The sequence below is a fragment of the Solanum verrucosum genome, unplaced genomic scaffold, assembly GCF_900185275.1.
Source record: "Solanum verrucosum unplaced genomic scaffold, falcon-dt-bn FXZP01000058.1, whole genome shotgun sequence".
NCBI lineage: Eukaryota > Viridiplantae > Streptophyta > Magnoliopsida > Solanales > Solanaceae > Solanum > Solanum verrucosum.
The window spans coordinates 2,065,088-2,087,841 of NW_026020303.1; the positions used below are offsets into that span (position 1 = coordinate 2,065,088).

Sequence of the window (22,754 nt, forward strand, 5' to 3'; positions counted from 1 at the left end):
GTCCTAAGCTTCAAATCTGTACATATTGAAAATATGGTAATACAATTAAAGTTATCAAAAAAAGAAGTTTCCACTTCATAATTAATAGGGGTAAAATGGTAATTCACTATGTCAATCATTATTTTCTTAATAGGTGTGTCAATTCAAAAGTGGACAAGTAATTAGGGACAAAGGGAGTATCTATTTACATATTCAATTGTTACTCTTAATTTTCATAACTCTCATGTTTTTTTATATTCATAACCTCCACAAAATTAATTTAAAACTTTAAGATATCTTTTGGTGATCCACGAATATCTATATAAATTCATCTTTCTTGTTTCATGTGATCTCTACCCTATGTTATCCTTTTCATCTATAGTTAAGAGTTAAAATAGTGAAACACTTATATAGTTTCCATTATATAGTTTAAGTCTATGGAAAAGACTGTTGAATTTTGATTGGTTGGAGAGACGGTGTCGACAAGAACTCAAAAGATTATTTATTGATTTTGTATTTGTTTTTCATCTATATTATTATGATTAAAGTCTAAGAATGATGTAATTATTGTAGTTTTTTCTCTATTTTTTTAATGTGTTTTCTCTCTATTAGACTTCTTTTAATTTATTTTACTATAAATTTTTAATTATCATATGTTTGCATTTAAAACATTAAAATACATCCCCCATTTGATATTTTTCGTCACACGTATAAAGATTTATCATAAGTATTACATTTTACTACTATTACATACATGTTTTAGTAAAAAAAATATTAATCGAATAAAAATTTGCATGTGTCCAAAAACTAGTAATACCGATTAAGAAGAAAATTTATAAATTGCCTCCAGCGCTAAACGTAATTATAGATGGTGGTATGTAGATATAATATAATATGCCACAAAATACTTTCAGAAGCTGTATATGTAGAGATTATTATTAGAGCCCATTTGCTAATGTAAAATGTCTCAAGTACAAAGCACTCTCTTTTACATCAGACACAAACAACATTATGCTAACACAAAGCTAAAAAGTAAACCAAAACAATTTAAGCTTGGAGAATGCAGAGTTGGTTGCTTTATGCAGCTGCAGTGATGCACTCAATAGCCTGTTTGCAGATGCCAGTCATGGTTTCCTCAGGTCCATATACCTACAACATAAATTAAGAGACGGGGAAAATATTACAACGATACTTAAGTTGTGATGTCGAAATTGCTTGAGGCTATTGAAACAGGAAAAATGGTTTTAGACTAGTTATTGCTGGATACCAAATTCATACCTCAATTGGGATGCCGATTTCCTCCCCAAGAGACCGCATTTTTGCGAGACCCTTTTGGTAGTTTGGACCACCTCTTCTGACATATATGTGCATTCTTGCAGCTTTAAGCTTTGATTCCTGTTACAAGAACTCCGAGTTAGGAGTGTCCAAGTTACTACAAGTCATATTGAAGATGGCTATGATTTGTGATGGTTTCGTACCTTCTCCTTCAGAGCTCGAATTATACCACTAAATGTAGCAGCAACATCAGTAAAGTTGGCTATTCCCCCACCTATCACAAGGGCTCTCTTACGGCCATCAGGATCTGCGGTTGCACACTGCATAATTGGCAACGAAATGAGTATCTTTCTCCTAATAAAAATGTTCTTTTCATTCTATAGACAAATAACCAAGAATATGCCATAGCATGTTCACTATGATGGTATATCCTATATATTAAGTTAACCGAATACTTTATGCTTACATCAATTACAATTCTGGCATACTGCAAGACCTCTTCTTCATTTGGAGCACCGCTGTATTCGGCATAATTCCCGAGCTCAGAAGCATATCCAAGATCACCGACCTGAAGGTAACCCAACATGGCAATTAGAGCAATGCAACAACAGAAGGGTAGTCAAAGTAACCAGCTACATAGGGCATAAGTTTCGCAAAGGATAGAAACATACAGTATCTGCATAGATGACACTGGCACCTCCACCAGCAACCATCGTCCAAATACGTCCCTTGGGGTTCAAGACCGTGAACTTCAAAGATGCACTTGTCTGCAATAGAAAAATGAATGATCAATTGTTCATAGAACCATCTGCTACCTCAACTGACACAGTTTAGACAAGAAACACTTCGCAGCGCACTGTAATGCTCAATATTTCATGCCCAAGAAACATGCAGTAGACATCTTATATTAAAAGAATCAGCTTTCTCCTCTTCTTGAATTTGTATTACTTGAAAAGGTTTTCTAAATTTTGATGGACGAATAAACAGCAGCTGTTTGTTTCCTTGTTCATCTCTTACAATTCCCAAAAGAGGGACTATTAAAACCGGGTAGATACATCTTTTTCTACTTCCGGGGAGTGGGAGAGGGTTGGCAATTCCAAGTCTTTCATCCCTCATGCTTTTCTTAATTAAATGCCAAAGTGTCAAGAAATACCTTTTCATCTAGCCCATGAATAAAGCTCTCCGTAGCACTCATCACTCTTCCAAATGGCAATGGAAATTCAACATTTCCCCACCTGCAGAACGAATGATATATTATTATACTGATGATGCATGCATACCATACTCAAATATATCTGGAAAGCAGTAGACGGCTAAATGCCAGTGTTCCAAGAGATTACTTTTTGAAGTTCTTAAAAGCAGCAGTGTCATCAAGCTCTCCCCTCATATCCAGTGGATAAGGCTTTCCTTCGACCAATGTGAAAGGATTCATCTCCAGGAAAGTAAAGTCCAGATCTGATCGAAAGAATATTCAAAGACTCAGGCAAATCCAATGGCTATTAATGATGTGATAATGAAATTTGGACATACCTTGAAACAAAGTATAAACCACTTTGAGGAACTCCTCAATTACACCTTTAATCTGTACAACACAAGTGAATTTCACATCGATATCAGTGGTTTCAGATTACATTGCAGAAACTAATATGACATATAAACTTGGAATATACAGCCTTTTCTTATTTTCCCTTTTGCCTTTTACTTTTTGAAGAAGAAAATCATTACTCAATGCTCCATTTTGACAATGAATTTTCAAATATGGGTGGCAACAAGGATCAAATTTTCCTAATTTGTGGTTTTCTCAAACATTTACCTCCAGTGGTAGAGTAGCAACAAGTGGTGCACAAATCTCTGATGTAAAAGATGTCCCCGTTGGCACAAAGATTGTCTTAACCTGGATTTAACACGGTAGAATGTCGAATCAATATACATGCTTAAAATAGTGAACTTATTAAAAAATAACATGTTTTCTGTTGACTTGTAATAAAATATAGGCACATTTCAAGTACCTTGTCCCAGTTCTCTTCAATATCTATTCCTCCACATTCAGAAAAGCTAACACTACAACCAAGTCTCTCCGAAACAATATTAAGGTAAAACTCCTCATTGTGGGGTACAAATGGTTCAACGATGATGGTTGTGATAGGCCCTTTGCATCCACTCATCTCAACCTGTTAATGTGAAAATACATTCTAATAGTATAAATAATGTGTTTCTGGATAAAGTATATATTGTGTTCTCCTTATAACAATATCACCACAAAGAATATTTTCAATCACCTCTTTGCCTAACCGTTCCTTCACAAAAGAAGCAACTTGAGCCAGATCAAGATTCAAGGCAACTAGCCCGCTTTTTCCACGCTTCCCAAATAACATATCAGGCTTTACCACCAATTGTGTTGAAGAAAGCCATGGCTCTTTCTCTACAAGCTCATTCAAATCAGTTGACTCTGTAATCTAAGACATCGAAAGAAAAAATACCATCATCATATTGCACAGAGGAATAAATTTCCGCATTCTTATATTCTCTCAAATAAATCATCTAATGCAATCTATAATTGTCACAAGTAACATGAAAGATTGTTTTCTCTAGTCCTTCAACCTCCATCATACACAAATGAATCTAGGCCAGTGTTGTATGGCGTCTGGACCAGAGAATAAACTCATTTAGCTCATTTGCTTTGAGAGCGCTGAATACTAGAAAAAGGATACATAATGAAAGACTTCAAGAAGATACACACTCAAATTCAATAAAGGAGCAAGAACTTTTTTTAAGGAGTTTCAAATTATAAAGAAGTAAATTCACGAAGAAGCCAAGGGATGTCAATATGTAATATATATATATATATATATACATAAAAAGAATACTTTTATCTAACTACACATTGTAATTTTCCCACACATGTGCCTTCACCACTGTCAACACTGGTTCATATGCAGTGATTAAACAAGATCCATTTCCTACTATTCTTCAGTTTAGTAGGTAACCAACAATCAACATACTGTACCATCAACCAGATCTGTTTTACTAGAATCAGCAATATATGATGAATGCTCCAAAGTTACAACAACTAGACGGCAACTCGAATAATTTCAATTTGCCATCCTACATTTCAAATACAGTTGGCCTAATTTTAACAAATGGAACCTAAAACTGTCCTGCATTCAGCTACCAGAAAAAGGGGTTTTAGGTGAGGGGTAATGTTAATTGAATCACAAGGTCTAACATTGTTTTGAGTTACCTGAGCAGATTTGATGGCCAAATCATAACCAGCAAGCCTCTTAAAGTGTTCTTTCAACAATCTTTTCGAATCATATTCTCTGATCTTCTTGCGGGCCATTTTCCCTGTTTAGATCCAAAAACTCATAATTAACAAAATCTACAAAAATTCATACAAAAAAAATGCAAGAAAGTTGAGATCCTTACCGTTAAAAAGCTGATTCAAAGAATCTGTATGAAACGTGTAAGAATATTGGGACTCAACTCATTATATTTATAGTTGTGATATTGATGAGATTTTCAGAGATGGCTGCTCTACATTATAAAAAATACATATGGGCTAATTGAAAAATAGTATAGTAGTATATAGAAACATACAAAAAATAGAATCATAGAGTATATATTAGCGGGAAGTAATTGCCTGCGATGGACAGCGTAAATATGAAGCACAAGAAAATTACCTACCCACCCATGTGGACCAACCAACTCATAAAAACTATTCATATTACTAATTCATTTTTGAGGTTAAATTCATTATTTTTGCACTTTTTAAAAAACAAATAAAAATTATAATTAATAAAGGAACTTTCGCATATAGCCATTTAAAAATAGCTTAATTACGCCTCATAGCTATAGTTTGATAATTACAATTCGTAGCTACATGTTATAGGGAAGAGAGAGGCAAGCGAGATTGGGAGAGAGAAGCGAGCGAGAGAGGGCAGAGAGTGGGAGAGAGGTGAATTGTATATGTATATCGGTTAGATAATTGTATATTATACATATGTATTTGTATATATGGCAAGCGAGATTGGGAGAGGGAGGAAAGAGGCAAGCGAGAGAGGGCAGAGAGTGGGAGAGAGGTGAATTGTATATATATATTGGTTAGATAAGTGTATATTATACATATGCATTTGTATATATGGCAAGTGAGAATGGGAGAGGGAGGAGAGAGGCGAGCAAGAGAGGACAATAATTTATATAATTCGCTGGTACGTTTGTGTAATTGACGTGTTTTTGTATAATTGAGTAATATAAAGTTTGGAATTATACAAATATAATAAACGAAAAAGAGTTAAAAACTACCCTTAAACTATTCGAAATAGCATAATATACCCTTAAACTATATTTCAGCTCAAAAATGTCCTTCTATCTAACTATTGGACCACACTTGCCCATATGTTTAACAAAAAAAAATCATGTGTGTGCTAAAATACCACATAGACTCCACATGTGCACTCCAAACACACCCCACCTCCACATAGATGACTTAAAGCCTTAACTTCACTCTTTTTCCCTCATTTCATCCTGAAAAGTACATATTGAACCAAAAAAAGAAAAAACATTTGCGGAACTTTGTATACGTAATCGAATGAAGTAGAGAAATTGCAATTTGATGACTATTTCAAATACAATAAAAGAAACGATCTAAGGTATAATATAAACCCACTCATTTTAATTAATCAATTAACACTAATTTATTATTTTAATTTCTCTGAATAAATTAATTTTGTTTAAGCAAATCTTAGCGAAACTTTCTTCTTGATTCAACTCACGGCCATGACGCAAAATAGCAGTTGTCGTAAGAGATCTAATATACTTATCACCAGAACTCCAAGCACAAGGAAGATGACTACGGCGGCTTCCCTGGCGGTGGTGACCGAGCTCTGCCACATCAATGTCGGCGATTTTGCTAATGAGGAAAAATTGACGAACGACTGGGATGACACCTTCGATTGCTACTACATCAACGAAGACCTAGTAAGTCTTTATAGATTTCTTGATTTTTTTTTTTTTTACCAATTACCCTATTTTTGTTCAAGTTTTGAGCTTTTGTGGTCCCTAATTCAGAAGATGCTCTAAATGATTATTAAGGAAGTTTTAGATTTTGTGGAAAGTTAAAGAAACATTCAATATATAGATGATTTAAATGATTAGATAATAAAATTAATTTGAATTTTGTTTAAGTTGTGATCTTCAAAGTACAACATATTAGTATCAGAATAAAATGGAACTGAATTGAGTCAATGTATATTGTATATTCATATAGATATACCCAAATAAAGAAAGGATGAAATGAGGGGGGAAAGAGTGAAATTAGGGTTAAGTTGTCTATATGGAGGTGAGGTGTGTTTGGCATGCACATGTGGAGTCCATGTGACATTTTAGCACACACATGAATGTTTTTTGTTAAACATAAGGGCAAGTGTGGTCTAATAGTTAGACGGGAAGGGCATTTTTGAGCCAAAATATAGTTCAAGGGTACATTTAAGCTATTTTGAATAGTTTAAGGGTAGTTTTGACCCTTTTCCATAGTCGTCTATGTGGATACGGGGTCTGTTTGGCGTGCACATGTGGCATCAACACTATCAAAAACGCGCTTATTAGCCATGGTAAAATAAACTGTGGCTAAATTAACATTAAAATATAATTTTCTCCACATATTAAGAACTGACGCTAAAAAATTGTGGCAAAATCACGCAGTATAATCTCCCTCCCTTTTTTTCCATTTCCCCTAGGTACGAACCTCGAGTCCAGGTACACAGATTCTATAAACCTCGATTGTGTTATCAACTTTTTTTCTGTTTGTTTCAATTTTCTCGGGTGCAATTTTTTCCTTCATAAGGATGGCATACAAATTTCGGTTACGATTTACTCTTTGAGATTTTACTTTCAAAATAACTTTCGCACTTTTACAACTCTCTATCTCATGCTCTTTGGCTAGTTAATTGTTATAAATTTGCTCCTGATTGTGCCTGCAAATTAATAATAAAAAAAGCTTACGAGTTCAGATTTGGGCTGATAGTGGGGAATAAAGGAGGCAGTCAGGTTAAACAAGGATAAACTTTTAATCAATCATATATGTGGAAGTAAAAGCATCGCGGGTGATTCTTTTTCTCAATAAGGATTAATACATCAGTTTTGTAATTTTTATTGAGCAACCTACTATGGAACATCACAACTTTTTCTCTGTTTTTCCCACTTTGATGAGGTGAGTGATGAGAAGGATAATACTTCAAGAATCAATATACATTAAGGATTTGTCATAATTTAGCAATTCTAAAGTAGAATTAACCTGCTGAAAGAATAAAAGGAAGTAAAATCAACCCCAAATTGAGATTAAGCAGTCACAAATGAGAATTTAAGTAAAATTAAAGACAATTCTCTCTTAGTTTACAAGAAATCATACATGAAAATAGGATCTCATCATGTTCAGTCATATCAGACGTAGATTAGGCTGATTCCTATAGCCTTAGAGTTTCGTGGGCTCGTTAAAGGAAATGATAAACCTATGAAGATATCTTTGTAGGTCAGTTAAAATTCTTTACAAATTGTCATGAAAAGAAACTTTTTAAACTGTGAAAACAAGAACAACATATGGTTCATTATAGGTAAAGTCAACAATAACAACATACCCTGTGTAATTCCGCAGTGTGTGGTCTGGAGAGGGTAAAGTACACATAGACCTTACTCCTACTTCATGGAGGTAGAGACGTTGTTTATTGAAAGACCCTCGGCCAAGTAACATTATAGGTAATAAAGTCCCATTGCTATAATAGCTTAAATGCATTGTCTCAAGTATCTATATCTTTCATATATTGTCACTTTTATTGGATTGTTTTGGTGGGGTTTTTTTTTTACCTGGAACGAAGGTTGGTCTGTTTTTCAAGTTTTTGTTATTGTGTGGAGCAAGGTCTCTTTGTGTAGGGATCTCGGTGGTCTTCAGAAAATTGAGATTTTCCCCTTATCTGGTGTATTAACTAGCTCTAGATTATTCTCTTGTACTTTGTGGGGAATTTGACTGATTTTTTGAGAAAGTAAAAATCCTTTTCCATAGGTTTGTCAGCTGTTGAGGTTTCCCCTTTCTATAAGAGATAAGTTTTACGGGTCTAACTCTTCTATGTTATCATGTACTGAACGTGATTTTCCGTTAGATTTTTCTTAGAGGTTTCCATTAGTTTATTGCTTTGTATTCTCTCACGGGTACATTTCAAGCTCAAAAAGAGTTCTACTTGGACTAGTCAACTAGCTTCTCTATTGTTCTTTTGTTTTCATTGATTTTGTTTTGTTTCAGTTTGTTGTGTTAGTGAAATTGGTAATTTCAAGTGTGTGATTTATTTGTTTTCTGGTAACTACTTGCAAACATCAATAATTGCTCTTAAATGGTAATGTGGATATCAAAACAACTAAATACAAGCTTCTTATGGCTGTTAGTGTATGTCATTGCAATTTGTGGGGCAGTCTTGCAGTTTTGTGTTGTATAAGCTGGTGACTTATCTAGTTGTATCTCACTGACCATAATTTGGATCTTTTCTGTATGAGGTGGGCATAGCTACATAATTAGGTTTCTTTACCTTGAGGTTTATTTGAGAACCACACTATTATACCGAATAAAATGTGTTGCTAGTTACTTATTTTCATCTATACTTGATTAATGATAGGAGCAAAAATTGAGAAGGCCGATGTGCCGAAGTGAAGTTGTATTGTCAACTTTACTGAAAAAGAATGGCAATTATGTGAATGAAGAAGGGAAGATTTTAGCTGTAAGTTTCAAATACTTGTTTACTTTTGTGACAGTCTTGATATAGAAATGATATGTCTTGTTCTGTTTCGAATGTATTTCTTTTAAAAATCTTCTTTAAGTTATGTAACTTTATCCTACACATGGTTCAAAAAGGTTTTTAAACTAAAGCTATTTGATAGTTGCATTATATATTTTATTATATGTCAAAGTTTATGGTATAGCAACATGTTGCTTGAATCTTAGTAGTATCATGTAAGTATAAGAAATTTTTTGCCTTCTCTGCATCTTTTTTGTACGCATGTGTCCTTTTCATGGCTCATTCCACTTTTGAAATGTGTGACACCAACATCTGCTTGCTAACTACACCTGTGGTATCAATATATGACCCATTGACAATATTTCAAGCCCTCAAATTTTCTTTGGTGTGTAGAAAATAACAGTAGAAAAACCTAAAATATACACAACAAATCATTGAATTTTAAAGTCTAATATTTAGAAAAAGCTAGACACAAATAAGTCCAACTCCTATTTAGACATGCTAAACACAATAGTTTCCTGGAAAATTTGGCATATAGAATCATCCAGTCCCATTGCCATTCACCCATTAATAAATTTCACCACTTAAAATTTTTTATTAATTCTAATAAGTGCAGGACATGAGATGCTTTAATTTTGCAATATTTGCTAATGAGTTGATTAACAATTCATTAATAACAATGTTGGTACGTCTCTCTCATGTCTTCTATTTTATTTGTAGTATAAAATTTTGGAGCATCTACCTGAAGATCAAGAACATGCTGCTACTTTAGGTGTTCCGTTGAAGATATTGGCTCATCCCAATGACGCCATTGGAAAAGTGTATGGAGTTGTACATTCTGGTTGTGTGCATGGTATATGTGATAATGTTTGTCCTTCAGCTATTTTTGGGATGCCTAGACATTCAATTAGTCATGCAAATGTTGGTAGTTTTAGTAATATGTCTCATCAACGTGTTGAAGACCTAGAGAAACATATAGAAACTTTGGAAGAGAAGCTGACTGGATATAAAGAGACCAAGGAAAAGCTTGAGGAAACCAAGAAACAACTTGCACAAAATGAGAATCACTTGAAAACTCTTCATAGGTTCTTACAAGCCAAATTTGGTAATGAATTGGCTAGTTTCAACATAGATTCTTCTTAATTTATATTATATATATATCTATACACAAATGGTGTTGCTTCAACTTTTTGCATTTTGATTACACTAGCAGTAATTTTTGTTATCTTTATTGATGAAACTTACATTTTGTTTTAATATGTATGATGAATATATCATTAAAGTAATGTTTGTGCATTTATCACTGTATTAGCACCAGTTCATTGCAGGGAATTAATTGCATTTTTTTTAAAAAAAAATTATACACAGTTGCCACGGTTCAGTCGTGGCTAATCTTAAAATAAATATGAAAAATACGCAAAGTACCTACATTTTATTAGCCACGTTTTCTGGCATGGCTAGAAATTATAAATATAATTTATTTTTCAGACAAATAAGTTTACCTACGAATAAAGCGTGGCTAAATTTTAGACCAACCGTGGCTAAATAAATGTTACCAAAAGTGTAAAAACAGTGGCGAATCTACTCACGAAGCCCCGTCTTTGGCACACTACCAACCGTGGCCAATTGGCTGTGGCCAAAGTGTATTAGCCACAATTTATGTATGATTTAGCCACGGTTTTAGGCGTGGCTAATGCGCGTGTTTTTTTGTAGCCATGTGGCATTTAACACAGACATGGATACTTCCGTTAACTAGAAGGGTAGGTGTGGCCCAATAGTTTGACGGGAAGGGTATTTTTGAGCTAAAATATAGTTTAAGGGTAAATTTAAGCTATTTCGGATAGTTTAAGGGTAGTTTTGACCCTTTTCCGTATAATAAAACTCGAAATAACAAATTGATACAAACATAAATATATGAACTTTAAACAATTATACAAAATATATTATACAAATTACATTATATAAGTTATGTTATACAAAATTCAAAAACTACACGTTTATACAAACTTTAAAAATTTATACACAAAAAGATTGAAAGTATATGATGGAAAAACTGAAAAACCAAAGGAAATCATCGTCATATACAAATACAAATCATTGTATACAAACACAAACCAAACAAAGAATTGTTAGTTTCGAATCATACAAATGTGGAGAATTATACATATACAAGCATGACTAATTATACAAACTCGAAGTCAGCCCACGTAATTAATGATTAATGTTAGTCACGAGTGATAATTACAACAAACTATAGCTATGATGAGTAATTAAGTAGTAAAAGTTTGCTTAGCCGCGTAATTTTCCCTAATTAATAAAGAAGGATTGGGGCCATGCCACTCACTTTTAAAAATAATAATAATAGTATATAATTAATAAAGAAGGATTGGGCCAGGCTAGTGGCTAATGCTCACAGTGAGGTTGAAACCCTTAACACAATGGACAATTTTTACACTGTGCTGCAATCTATTTCTTGTTTAAGAAGTTCAAAATTTGTATATCTATATAAATATAGAAAAATTACCTTATATATATCGAGTAATTTTTTGTTAAGGGGGCTCGAGTGAACCTTCTCCCGTCCCTCTAGATCCGCCCCTGAGTGTCACAATGAATTTAAAAAGAAAATTAACCTTAGCTTTTATTCAAGTAGTTAACCAAAGAGGGCATCTCGTATGTTGATGAATAAAAATCTTTTACTCAAGCCGTTAAGCACACATATTGAAAAAAAGCCATGACAAAGGAAATTTCAATTTTGGAAGCCACCCATACTTGGACTTTACAAATTTTACCTCCAAGTAAATGAGCTATAGATTCGAAATAAGTCTATAAAGTCAAGTACAAACCCGATGGAAGTATTGAGTGCTACAAGGCACATTTGGTAGCGAAAGGATACACTCAAATTGAAGGGGTTGATTTTCATGAAACATTTGCACCTATTGCAAAACTTGTCATTGTTCGTTGTCTATTAGCGGTTGGTGCGGCTCGAAATTGGAAACTTCATCAATTAGACGTCAACAATATTTTTTTACATGGAGATTTGCATAAGGAAGTTTACATGAAGATTTCACAAGGTTATGTCAAACAGAGGGGGGAAAGTGTATGTCGATTACAAAAATCGTTGTATGGCATTTGTCAAGCATCTCGAAATTGATATAATAAATTCATTACTTCTTTACTTTCTCTTGGTTATCAGCTATCAATGCAGACTATTTCTTGCATACATTGTCCCATCTCGGAGGTTCCTTTGTAGTTGTTCTTATATATATGGATGATCTTATTATCATGGGAAATGATTTTGATTGCATATCCAAGTTGAAAGAGCATTTAAAAGCAAAATTTCATATCAAGGATCTTGGAAAGCTCAAATATTTTCTTGGCATTGAAGTGACAAGGTCACCAACATGCATTGTACTAAGCAACGTAAGTATGCACTTGATATTTTAGGAGAGAGTAAACTTGTAGGCTGCAAGACAGCGAGTTCCCCTATGGAGCAACAACATAAGCTTTCTTTTGATTCTGGAGAAATTTTTCATGATCTAGGGCAATATCATCGTCTTGTCGGACGCTTGCTTTAACTCACCATCACTCTTCTAGTTATTAGCTACATTGTTCATGTACTTAGCCAATTTATGCATGCACCAAGGTAACCTTATCTGAAAGCTGCTTATAAAATCTTACACTATTTCAAAGGAAATCCAGGTCAATGGATTCGATTCCCTTCGAATAACTCACTATCTATAAAAGCTTATTGTGATGCGATTTGGTTAGAGTGTCCTATGACACGTCGATTAGCTACATGATACATTGTGTTTCTTGAAAAATTACCTATTTTTTGGAGAACTAAGAAACAAACGGTGGTGTCTCGTTCCTCCGTTGAAGCAAAATATAGAGCTATATCCACTACTAGTAGTGAGATTATTTGGTTGCTTCAGCTTCTACAGGATCTTCAAGTAAAACATGCAATACATTTTGCTCTCTTTTGTGATAACCAAATTGCTATCCATATCATCGCCAATCATGTTTCTCATGAATGTACCAAGCACATAAGATAGATTGTCACTTTATTTGATAATATGTACAATCAAAGATAATTATGACTCATCATATCTCTTCACATAACCAATCGACTGTTATACTCACAAAGGCTTTTGGTTATGACCAGTTTCATAAGTTGTTAAGTTGGGCATTTTCACAATTCATGCTCCAACTTGAGGGGGAGTATTGAAAGATCTTATGTGATTGCACAGTCAAAGGGATATGTTTCTTTAGATATATAAATCAAATTATTTGTAATTAAATGTAAATATATGTTTCCTTAGTTATAGAGCTGATAGAACTTGTATATGACATTGAGAGGTATCATCAATGAAAGTAGTTCACTCGGGTAATCTTATTTTACATAGGTGTCATATGTTTACATGGTATCAGAGCTAGGACCATCTCAGTTTGGACTCTCGGTCCACGCTCCAGTTGGTCCTAAGCGTGAAGGGGGGAGGGTGTTAGAGTGGGTAAAAATTCCACATTGGTTGAGGAGTGAACTGATGGTTTCCTTATATGGATTTAAACAATCCTCTCCTCATGAGTTAGCTTTTGAGGTTGAGTTAGTCGCATGTGTCATATCTTTACACGGTATATGAAAGGAGACATTTTTGGATCATTTTTAATGCATTTTGGATATTTTTGACCTTTTTCATTAATTTTATAATACATCAATCAGATTTCCTCTCACTTTCTGCCTCTCTCGTCTCTCTCTATATATATCCACCCGTGAATATCTTAAAGATTTTTCATCCTCCTAGTATACTAGTCAAGTGTTGGCCAATACAATCACGCCTATTATTCTTTTGGAACCCAAAAAAAATAATTCAATGACCAAACGCATAATTTAAATTGCAATATCAATTTTTAAAAATAAAAAGGAAAAGGAATTACAATATAATATGTTGAAGTCTCATGAACTGTATTATTATACACGCTTGCAACAATTTATTCAAACGTGTTTACATAAATAGTATTAATTTATCATAATTAATTTATAAATTAAGCTGATAATGTGTATTAATTAATGGGAAAAAGGACAAATATACCCCTGAACTATTGTTAATGGTATACAAATACCCTCCGTCATACTTTTCGTTCATTAATGCCCCTGCCGTCCAAAAATCAGTACACATTTGCCCCTCCCACTAACAGAATAGTTATTTGATACACATGGTGCAATCCTACGGCTCAACCCGATTTGATCAATTATTTAACCCAAAATTTAAATACCCGCCCATTATCCATTTAACCCGCCCATTACTCATTTAACCCACACAAATAAAAACGACGGCGTTCTTTTTATCAGAAATTGAAGAAACAGAGCTCACATGTCTTCACAGGTGGCGAAAGCACCTTGTTGAATTGCACAGTGATTCATCTTCTCTCTAGTTTGGTAGTAATATCTAATTGAAGAAAAACGTGTGTTTCAGGAAAAAAAAAAGAAATTTTAGGTTCTTCTCATATAAAATTTCAGCATATTTGGAGTGATTTCTCCACTAATTATAAATTTTATACGAACTATGTGAAGAAAAAATTTACAGATCTGGACAAATGATAAAAGGAATCGAGAGGCGGAGATACGTGTGCGAGTGCTTTTTGACCTTTTCGTTGAGATAAACGAAGAAGCAGCCAACAAAATCAGAAATCAGAGCGAAAATAATTTATTTTGAGAAGATCAATTCGCAGAAACACCTAAAATTCATAGCACATATACAACTTCTGAGAATAAATTAGAGATGTATTCGACTGAAAAACTAGAGATCTTAATTTCTTCATAGATGTACGCTTCCTCTTTAATTTTCAACAAATTAGGTAAAGCGCAAATTATAATTAACAAATCAAACTTTCACACGCAAAGAAAATTAATTAATCGATTATCAGCTAAAGTTAATTGGATTTACTTCGAAAAACAGCTCACCTATTCAATCTTCCACATGATTTACAAGTAATTTTCAAGCTATAAGTTGCCACAAAACATAAGCTCAGGCAAAAAAAATCCTCAAAAAACGCATACTAAACATGACAAACAATTTCCTCAGCAAAATCATGTGAACTACTAACAAAAATCTTCAAATAAAATCATGCAAACGGGTAATGGGGCTTTTCCTTGAGGTTTTTAGATAGTTTATTTGTGTGGGTAATGGGTAAATTAGGTGGGTTAAATGGGTAATGGGCGGGTATTTAAATTTTGGGTTAAATAATTAATCAAATCGGGTTGAGCTGTAGGATTGCGCCACGTGTATCAAATAACTATTCTGTTAGTGGGAGGGGCAATTGTGCACTGATTTTTGGACGGCAGGGGTACTGATGAACGAAAAGTATGACGGAGGGTATTTGTATACCATTAACGATAGTTCGGGGATATATTTGTCCTTTTTCCCTTAATTAATTATAGTTTAGTGACAATTAGTATAGTGTGAATCACATGAAATGCTTCCTAATTCATATTTTATTAGATAGTATAAATTATAATGTCACGCCATTGTACTCCAAAAAAAAAAAAAGTGACACCATAACATTTGGAGTGAGAGTCAAACGTGATGTGCGGCTGCTCCGCACGATTCCATGCCCATCACGTTGAAACAATGGATTATAGAGGTGAACTCATTACGATTGAGCCAAGTGCAGACAAAGGCGGATCTAGAGGATAATGACGCAATTCAAATGAATTTTCTCGATAAAAAATATATAGTTTATATAAGGTATTTTTTTAATTAATGTTATGTATAAATTTTGAACCTTCTCTATATAAGATTATAAGATTAGAAGTTGGATTAATGATTTAGGAGGTTTAAAATTTACTCTTCAAGTATTTTTACATTTTTTTTATTTTTTCGAACCTCCTTAATGAAAATCTAAATGCACTCAAATACCTATGTGTTATTGAATTGTTTCAACTCTTGAAAAATAGAGTTTCAAAATTCTTTAGAACATTAATATTTGTTTTTTTTTCCATGTATCTAAATCTCGATGAGCCAATTATTACCCCAAGATATATCTATATGAATTGAAAGTAGCAGATATTCGATGGAATAGCGGTATAAATTCAAGTTTGCCCCGGAGAGACATTTAACATATGTTGATATTTTTTTTTATTTAGTGCCATTTAATAAACATATTATCTTGTATTAAAACTAATTCAGTCAAAACTGCACTGCCACTGCCTCTTACTCTCTTAGTATTTGTTTGACTATTGGTATTGGAAGCCATCAGAATTCACTTCCGCAACAAATCATGTTTATCATTTTTTCACTTTCACGTTTGACCATTAAAATTTTCACTAATATAAGGTCACAACTCATATGTTTAGTTAAATGTGTTGAACATATATTTAATTCTTTTAAAATATGTTCATTATTAGTTTATCTTATAACTTTTTGCCTTAAATTTTGTAGATTTTTTCGGACCTCGGTAAAGACACTGCTCATGAGACAATCCAAAGTATTGTTGAGACACATTAGATTTTTAACGGTACTTGACTCATTCAATATATGTTCAATATTAGTTTAACTTAATATTTATTTTCGGTTAGACGCCAATAGACCACTCAAGATTCCGTTAGGAAAAGGGTTGGATTTTCAATTATACTCGGTACTAGTTTAACTTATAAGTACTTATTTTTAGCTTATATTGTGCATCTTCTTTCGAGTGAGAATAATCATAGTGACTTTGTTGAACCCCATCTGAACTAGAGCCTCAGTTAGCTTCATATTCCATTGTCTAGGAGCTTGCTTTAAACCATATAAAGATTTGTGTAGTTGGCAGACCTTTTGACATTCCTCCTGTCTAGCAAACCCATTAGGAATTACCATGTATACTTCCTCTTGTCACCATTGAGAAAGGCATTGTGGACATCCATTTGATAGATGTACCAACACCTAGAGGTAGCAAGAGCCACCACTGATCGCATAGTCACCATTTTTGCTACTGGACTAAAGGTTTCCCCATAATCCAGCCCTTCTTGTTGACTATAACCTTTAGCTATCAGCCTGGCCTTAAACCTCTCAACCTCTCCTGAGGCAAGAAATTTTATCTTATAAATCCATTTGCAGCCTATGGGCTTCTTGCCAGGTGGTAAGTCAACTATGCTCCAGGTTTTGTTACTCTCCAGAGCTGCAATTTCCAACTCCATAGCTTTGACCCATGCAGGATCAGTAGCAGCCTCTTTAAAGGACACTGGTTCAGTAAGAGCTGAGTAGGCTTTTAAGACTTGTCTGTATGTAGGAGACAAGTGATCATAGGAAATTTGATTGGCCAGTGAATAGGTACAAGTATTGCTCTTAGACTTTGTGACAAAATTCTGCAACCACAAAAGTGGTTTACTTGATCTGGCTGATCTCCTAGAGGGTACACCAGTAGTAGATGGAAGAGAAACAGGAACCACAGGGTCAGACATAACTAGTATAGCATCAGGTGAAGATGAACTAGAGCTCATAGGAGGCACATCAGTGGTCTCAATGTGAGAGGGCATACACTCAGAAGCACTTGGAACATACTCAACCACTGGACACACTGGATTTGTAGAGGCATGTAGATGTTTAAAAGGGAGTATATTCCTGAAATACCACATGTCTATTAACAAAGAAAGAATGAGCATGAATATCATATAAAATGTAACCCTTTTGTGTGGAGGAGTAGCCAATGAATACAACAAGAATGGCTCTTGATGAAAACTTATCAGGTATTTTAGGACAAGCAGCATAGCACAAACAGCCAAACACCTTATATGAGATAAAACAGGAGAATGTAGATACAATTTTTCAAATGAGGACTTATAGTCCAATAACTTGGAGGGAAGTCTATTTAAGATATACACAGCAGTGGTGACACATTCACCCCAATACCTTAGAGGTATAGATGCCTGAAACCTTAGAGATCTGGCCATAGCAAGAATAGTTCTGTGTTTTCTTTCAGCAATACCATTCTGCTTTGGTGTATACACACAAGTACTCTGATGTATAATGCCCATTTAACACATAAGAGTTTGAAAGTCTTTACTGAAGAACTCATAGGCATTGTCAGTCCTGAATGTTTTGATAGTAGTAGAGAAAACATTTTGTACTTGAAGAAGAAAGTGTTTGATTATAACAATGGTGTTAGCTTTAGAAGTAACTAAGAAAATCCAAGTGTATCTACTATAGTCATCCACAATAGTAACAAAGAACCTCTTCCCATTATGAGTGGACCCTTTGTAAGGACCCCAAAGATCACAATGCAAGAGTTCAAATACAGCCTTGGACTTATGAGTACTTAAAGCAAAAGGAAGTTTAGTCTGCTTGGCTATAGAACATGCAGTACAATGAGACTGATCTTTATTACTTAAGTATCTAAGAGACTCATACCTCTTTATTACATCACTAGGAGCATGTCCTAATCTCTTGTGCCAGATGTTACTAGATTCAGTCTTTACAGAATTAGCATGTGTTCTACTATCATTAACCAGCTAGGTGGTCCTTCATTTAGTATGTAAAGGCCAAGCTCTTCCTTACCAATCCCCTTCACTTAACCAGTGGAAAGGTCCTGGAAACACAAAAGTCAGGGAAGAATCCTACCATACACTGTATTTCCTTAGTGATCTTAGAGACTGAGAGTAAATTAAACTTGAACTCAGGAAGAAATAGGACATTTGATATAGACTGATCTTTGAACACTCTAGTATTGCCAATATGAGATACTGACACAGCTTTACCATTTGGTAAGTGAACTTTACTCGCAATATGATCAGAGGCCTCGTTAGCTTTGTCAAGTACATCAAGATTAGAAGTGATATGATGAGAGGCTCCAGTATCTATTTTCCATTTTCTACTTGTATAAGTACAAGACGGAGCGATAGAGAACTACTTGTATCAACAGTTGCTATATTGACAGATGATTCAATGATAGGTTCACCACTAGGTTTTGAGAGTAGTTGAAGAATTTGATTATACTGATCTTTAGTAAAAAAAATGCTCCATTAGGTGAACCTGCAACATGTACTGTATGGTTGTTGGAGTTTGTTCTGATTTCTTGTCCATGCTCATTTGGTGCTGCTACCTGATTTGCATACACACTAGGTTTCCTCTTAGATTTGAAGTCTGCAAGATAGCCAACAATTCTATAACATTGATCCCTGGAATGACCTATGCACCCACAGTGTTCACATATGAGAATCTGTTTCTTAGCCTTGTATCCACCTCTGGAGTTGCTTGCATAACCTCCACCTGAAGTACTAGCACCACTATATCCCCCACCAGATCCACCAGGAAAAGGACCTTTAGAAGTTTTTTTTTTTTTGATTTGCACCGGGTGTCCGAGTCTCTTTGAGCCCCGACTAATCCCGAGGGTGCACAGGCCCTCGGCAAGGACCTTTAGAAGTTCCTGCACCACTTGTGTAGGTGTTACATTTATGAGAATATAATGTTGTGCCTTCAATGAGCCCTGAGCTAGTGGAAATAGAACTAGCCAGAGTCCTCTAACTCTCTTGATCAATGAGCAATGCATAAGCCTTGTAGGGGAGTAGGACTCATTCAATCCCATTAAAAACTGCAATAGCCTCTGATAATCACAATGCTCCCCAAATTTCTTTGACTCGGGACAAGGACAACTAGGACATGGTATAAGAAAATCATATTCATCCCATAAGTCTCTTAACCTAGAGTGATATTCAGCAATAGACATAGTACCCTGAACTAATGTATGAATCTCTCTATTCAATTGAAAGATTCTCGATCCATTAACTGTATCAAACCTTTCTCTTAGATCCAACCAAACTTTGCGTGCATCAGATGCATACACAATAGAACTCAGAAGTCCTGGCCTTACTGCATTCATAATCCAACTTAACACTACTGCATTACACTTCTCCCACTGATCATGCAATAATGGTTCAAACATAGATTTAGGAAACCTTCCATCTACGAAACCTAACTTGCTTTTCCCAACTAAACCAATCCTAAATGACATACTCCACAGAGCATAGTTCTCTGATCCTATTAACTGAAGAGAGATTAGAGAACTACCTGGAGTGTCTATGTGTTGAAGAAATAGTAGATGATTGTGATCAATCACCAGAAATGTGATTGGGCTCGTAACTCCATTTCCATTTCCAGTGCTAGTACCTTTAGCTGCCATTCCATTCGTCATTTGAGCTAGCTTAACTTTTGATGCTTCCTTTCAATTCACCTTTAACAGATGGTGAATCTGAGCACCTGATAGTTGCTGCTATGAACTCGGAATTCTAAGATCGAGTGTTCTGATACCATGAAAACTCCATGAATGGAGGTTGATTCTTAGATCACTTTACAGAGAGAATAGAAGAGAAAGAGAAATTGTATTGAATCTTATGAATTATGTTACGTTGAATCTGTACCACTATGCCTTTTATACTTGTATAATAGTTCACAGATACAAAAATATATAAAACTATTTTGTAACTAACTATTGCCAGCTCAACATTCTGTTTAGCTGACTACACTTATGGTTTAGCTAACTCAACCATTCAGCTTGTTAACTCTATGCACTAGTTAACAGATTCCAAGGCTATTCTCAAATGTGGAGTTTTGATTGGCCAAAAAAGGTATGTATGTCCATGCACTTTTTTTTGCTTTCGAAGTGGATAATCGTTTTTGATTGAACATTTTGAATAATTCAGGAAGAAAAAACTCTTGGTTCCATGGTCATTTTGTGGACGATTTGGACGGAAAGAAATTATTGTATTTTTTAAAGGCAAACATAGCAACTTAATAGCCTTAAACAAATTTGTATTTCTTTGCTAGCGTTTAGAGCAACACGGCCTTCGTATATGATGTAGATTCCATGATAGATATGATCAGTGCTTTCCACAGTGTGCATCATCTTAGTGTTGTTTTACCATTTTCAAGTGACTTCTCTTGTAGGTATAGAGACTAAGGTTTGGTTAATTATTTATGAGCTACAAACGACCCTGACCTGACTTGAATTCAGATGGTTATATAATGGTGTAAAATAAATATTTTTTTATGACTATACCTGGTGAGGTTGTGATGCTTTTGTAGCTGACTTGTCTGTAGCTTCATGTCACCCTTCATCACTTAGTGCTTTTGTACCTAAATCTTGTGATTACACTTCCATGGGAGGATATTGATTGCTGACATATTGATCAAATGGAGGATCAACATGGAACCAGAGTGTGAACTTTGTAGAACTACTGATGAAAGCAGAGACCATTTGTTCGTTTTATGCAACTATACTCTCAACATGTGGGCAAGGCTATTTAAGTGGATCAAAAAATCAATAGTCACTTCCCAAACTTGGGAACCGTATGTAGATTGGGCAACGCATAATGGAAGAGAAAGATCATAAAGTGCAAGACTTCTCAGAATGGTCTTTACTTAAGCAATGTTTGCCATCTGGCTAGAGAGAAACTTGAGTTGCAATTAGTTACACCGTGTATGCAATTAGTTTTAAGTTGATGAATCGTGAATACATTATGTATGCAATTAGTTTTAAGTTGTTGAATCATGAATACATATAGCTATTTCACTTAGCTGTCACCAATGTTTAACTTCTTGTTGAATTCTAATTTTTTTTCTATCTATTTCCAACATTAACCACTGTTCTACAACTTCTTCTTGCTTTATTTTTTATATACTTACTGCATAGTTGACACATATTTTTTACTTTCTTCTTTCATCTTCTTTACTAGAGATGCGAAGTTCGTCATCGTTTATGTTGTGGTCATTAACTTAGCTCATATTTTAATTATTATAGGATAAAATTGTGAGTATTGACATGAATGATCATCGTGATCATATTTTTGGATGGATGAATAAGTTATGGAACAAATGAAAAGGATACTTGCATGCGACTTATGTGAAGAATAAGCCAATTGTACAGGCTCTTAAGTATATTCCAAAGGAAGTAGACAAGAAGGAATGTGAGTGGTTAGTAAAGGAACATTTTTCTTCCAATTTTTTTTAGGTATGCCTAGTGATTTAATAGTCTATTTTGTCAAACCATTTCACAGCTCATTGTAATATTTTAGATATAAAACTTTCAAGGGATAAGGCACAAGTACCCCCTATACTATGACCGATATGACCGAAATCTCAGAGACGCACCTTAACTAAACTAAGGTCATATTACCCCCCTGAACTTTCTTTTTTTTTTAATTTTGTACACCTTTTGTCTTACGTGGCACACTCCGTGACTCAACGCAAATGAGGCGCGTGGAAAATATTTGGATGCCACGTAAGCCAAAAAGGTGCACAAAATTACAAAAAAATGGGTTCAGTGGGGTAATAAGACCTTAGTTTAGTTAAGGTGTGTCTCTGAGATTTCGGTCATAGTCTAGGGGGGTACTTGTACATTTTCCCAACTTTCAAGTTGCAATGTTCCACTTTAGCTTTTGTCTTTAAGATTTAGTTTTGTAGCTTTGTGTCAAATAGAATGGATGGTGTTGTGGGGTACTACAAGAAACCAGTCTTTTAGCGGCGACAAATCTCGCCACAATAGCCCAATAAGTCGCAACTGAATATATTTAGTGGCGACAATAGCGCCGTGGCAAGTACTTCCATAACTAAAAGTTTTTGTGACGACTCTCTTAAGTCGTCACAAAATATTATATTTGTGGCGAGTTTTCTTGCTGCAAAAACTGTTAAAACACGCCACAAAAGAAGATTCCACCAAGTGTTGCTTCATAAATCGCCACTAAAAATTGACTTT

The 22,754-nt window shown here is 34.6% G+C and overlaps 1 protein-coding gene across 3 annotated transcripts in view; it reads right to left on the reverse strand.

The window, feature by feature from the left end:
* Positions 1-892: 892 nt before the first annotated feature.
* Positions 893-22,754, reverse strand: part of LOC125835020 (ATP-citrate synthase alpha chain protein 2) — an 877,357-nt gene continuing 855,495 nt past the window's right edge. For all 3 annotated transcript variants that reach the window (XM_049514162.1, XM_049514161.1, XM_049514160.1), the window contains exons 2-13: positions 4,496-4,597; positions 3,534-3,710; positions 3,264-3,425; positions 3,068-3,148; positions 2,785-2,836; positions 2,595-2,709; positions 2,408-2,489; positions 1,926-2,021; positions 1,721-1,822; positions 1,458-1,574; positions 1,258-1,374; positions 893-1,128 (exon numbers count right to left, since the gene is read on the reverse strand). In XM_049514162.1, coding sequence (XP_049370119.1) covers positions 1,057-1,128; positions 1,258-1,374; positions 1,458-1,574; positions 1,721-1,822; positions 1,926-2,021; positions 2,408-2,489; positions 2,595-2,709; positions 2,785-2,836; positions 3,068-3,148; positions 3,264-3,425; positions 3,534-3,710; positions 4,496-4,594 — 1,272 coding nt within the window. In that variant the 5' untranslated portion in view covers positions 4,595-4,597 and the 3' untranslated portion in view covers positions 893-1,056. The remainder of the gene's footprint in view (positions 1,129-1,257; positions 1,375-1,457; positions 1,575-1,720; positions 1,823-1,925; positions 2,022-2,407; positions 2,490-2,594; positions 2,710-2,784; positions 2,837-3,067; positions 3,149-3,263; positions 3,426-3,533; positions 3,711-4,495; positions 4,598-22,754) is intronic.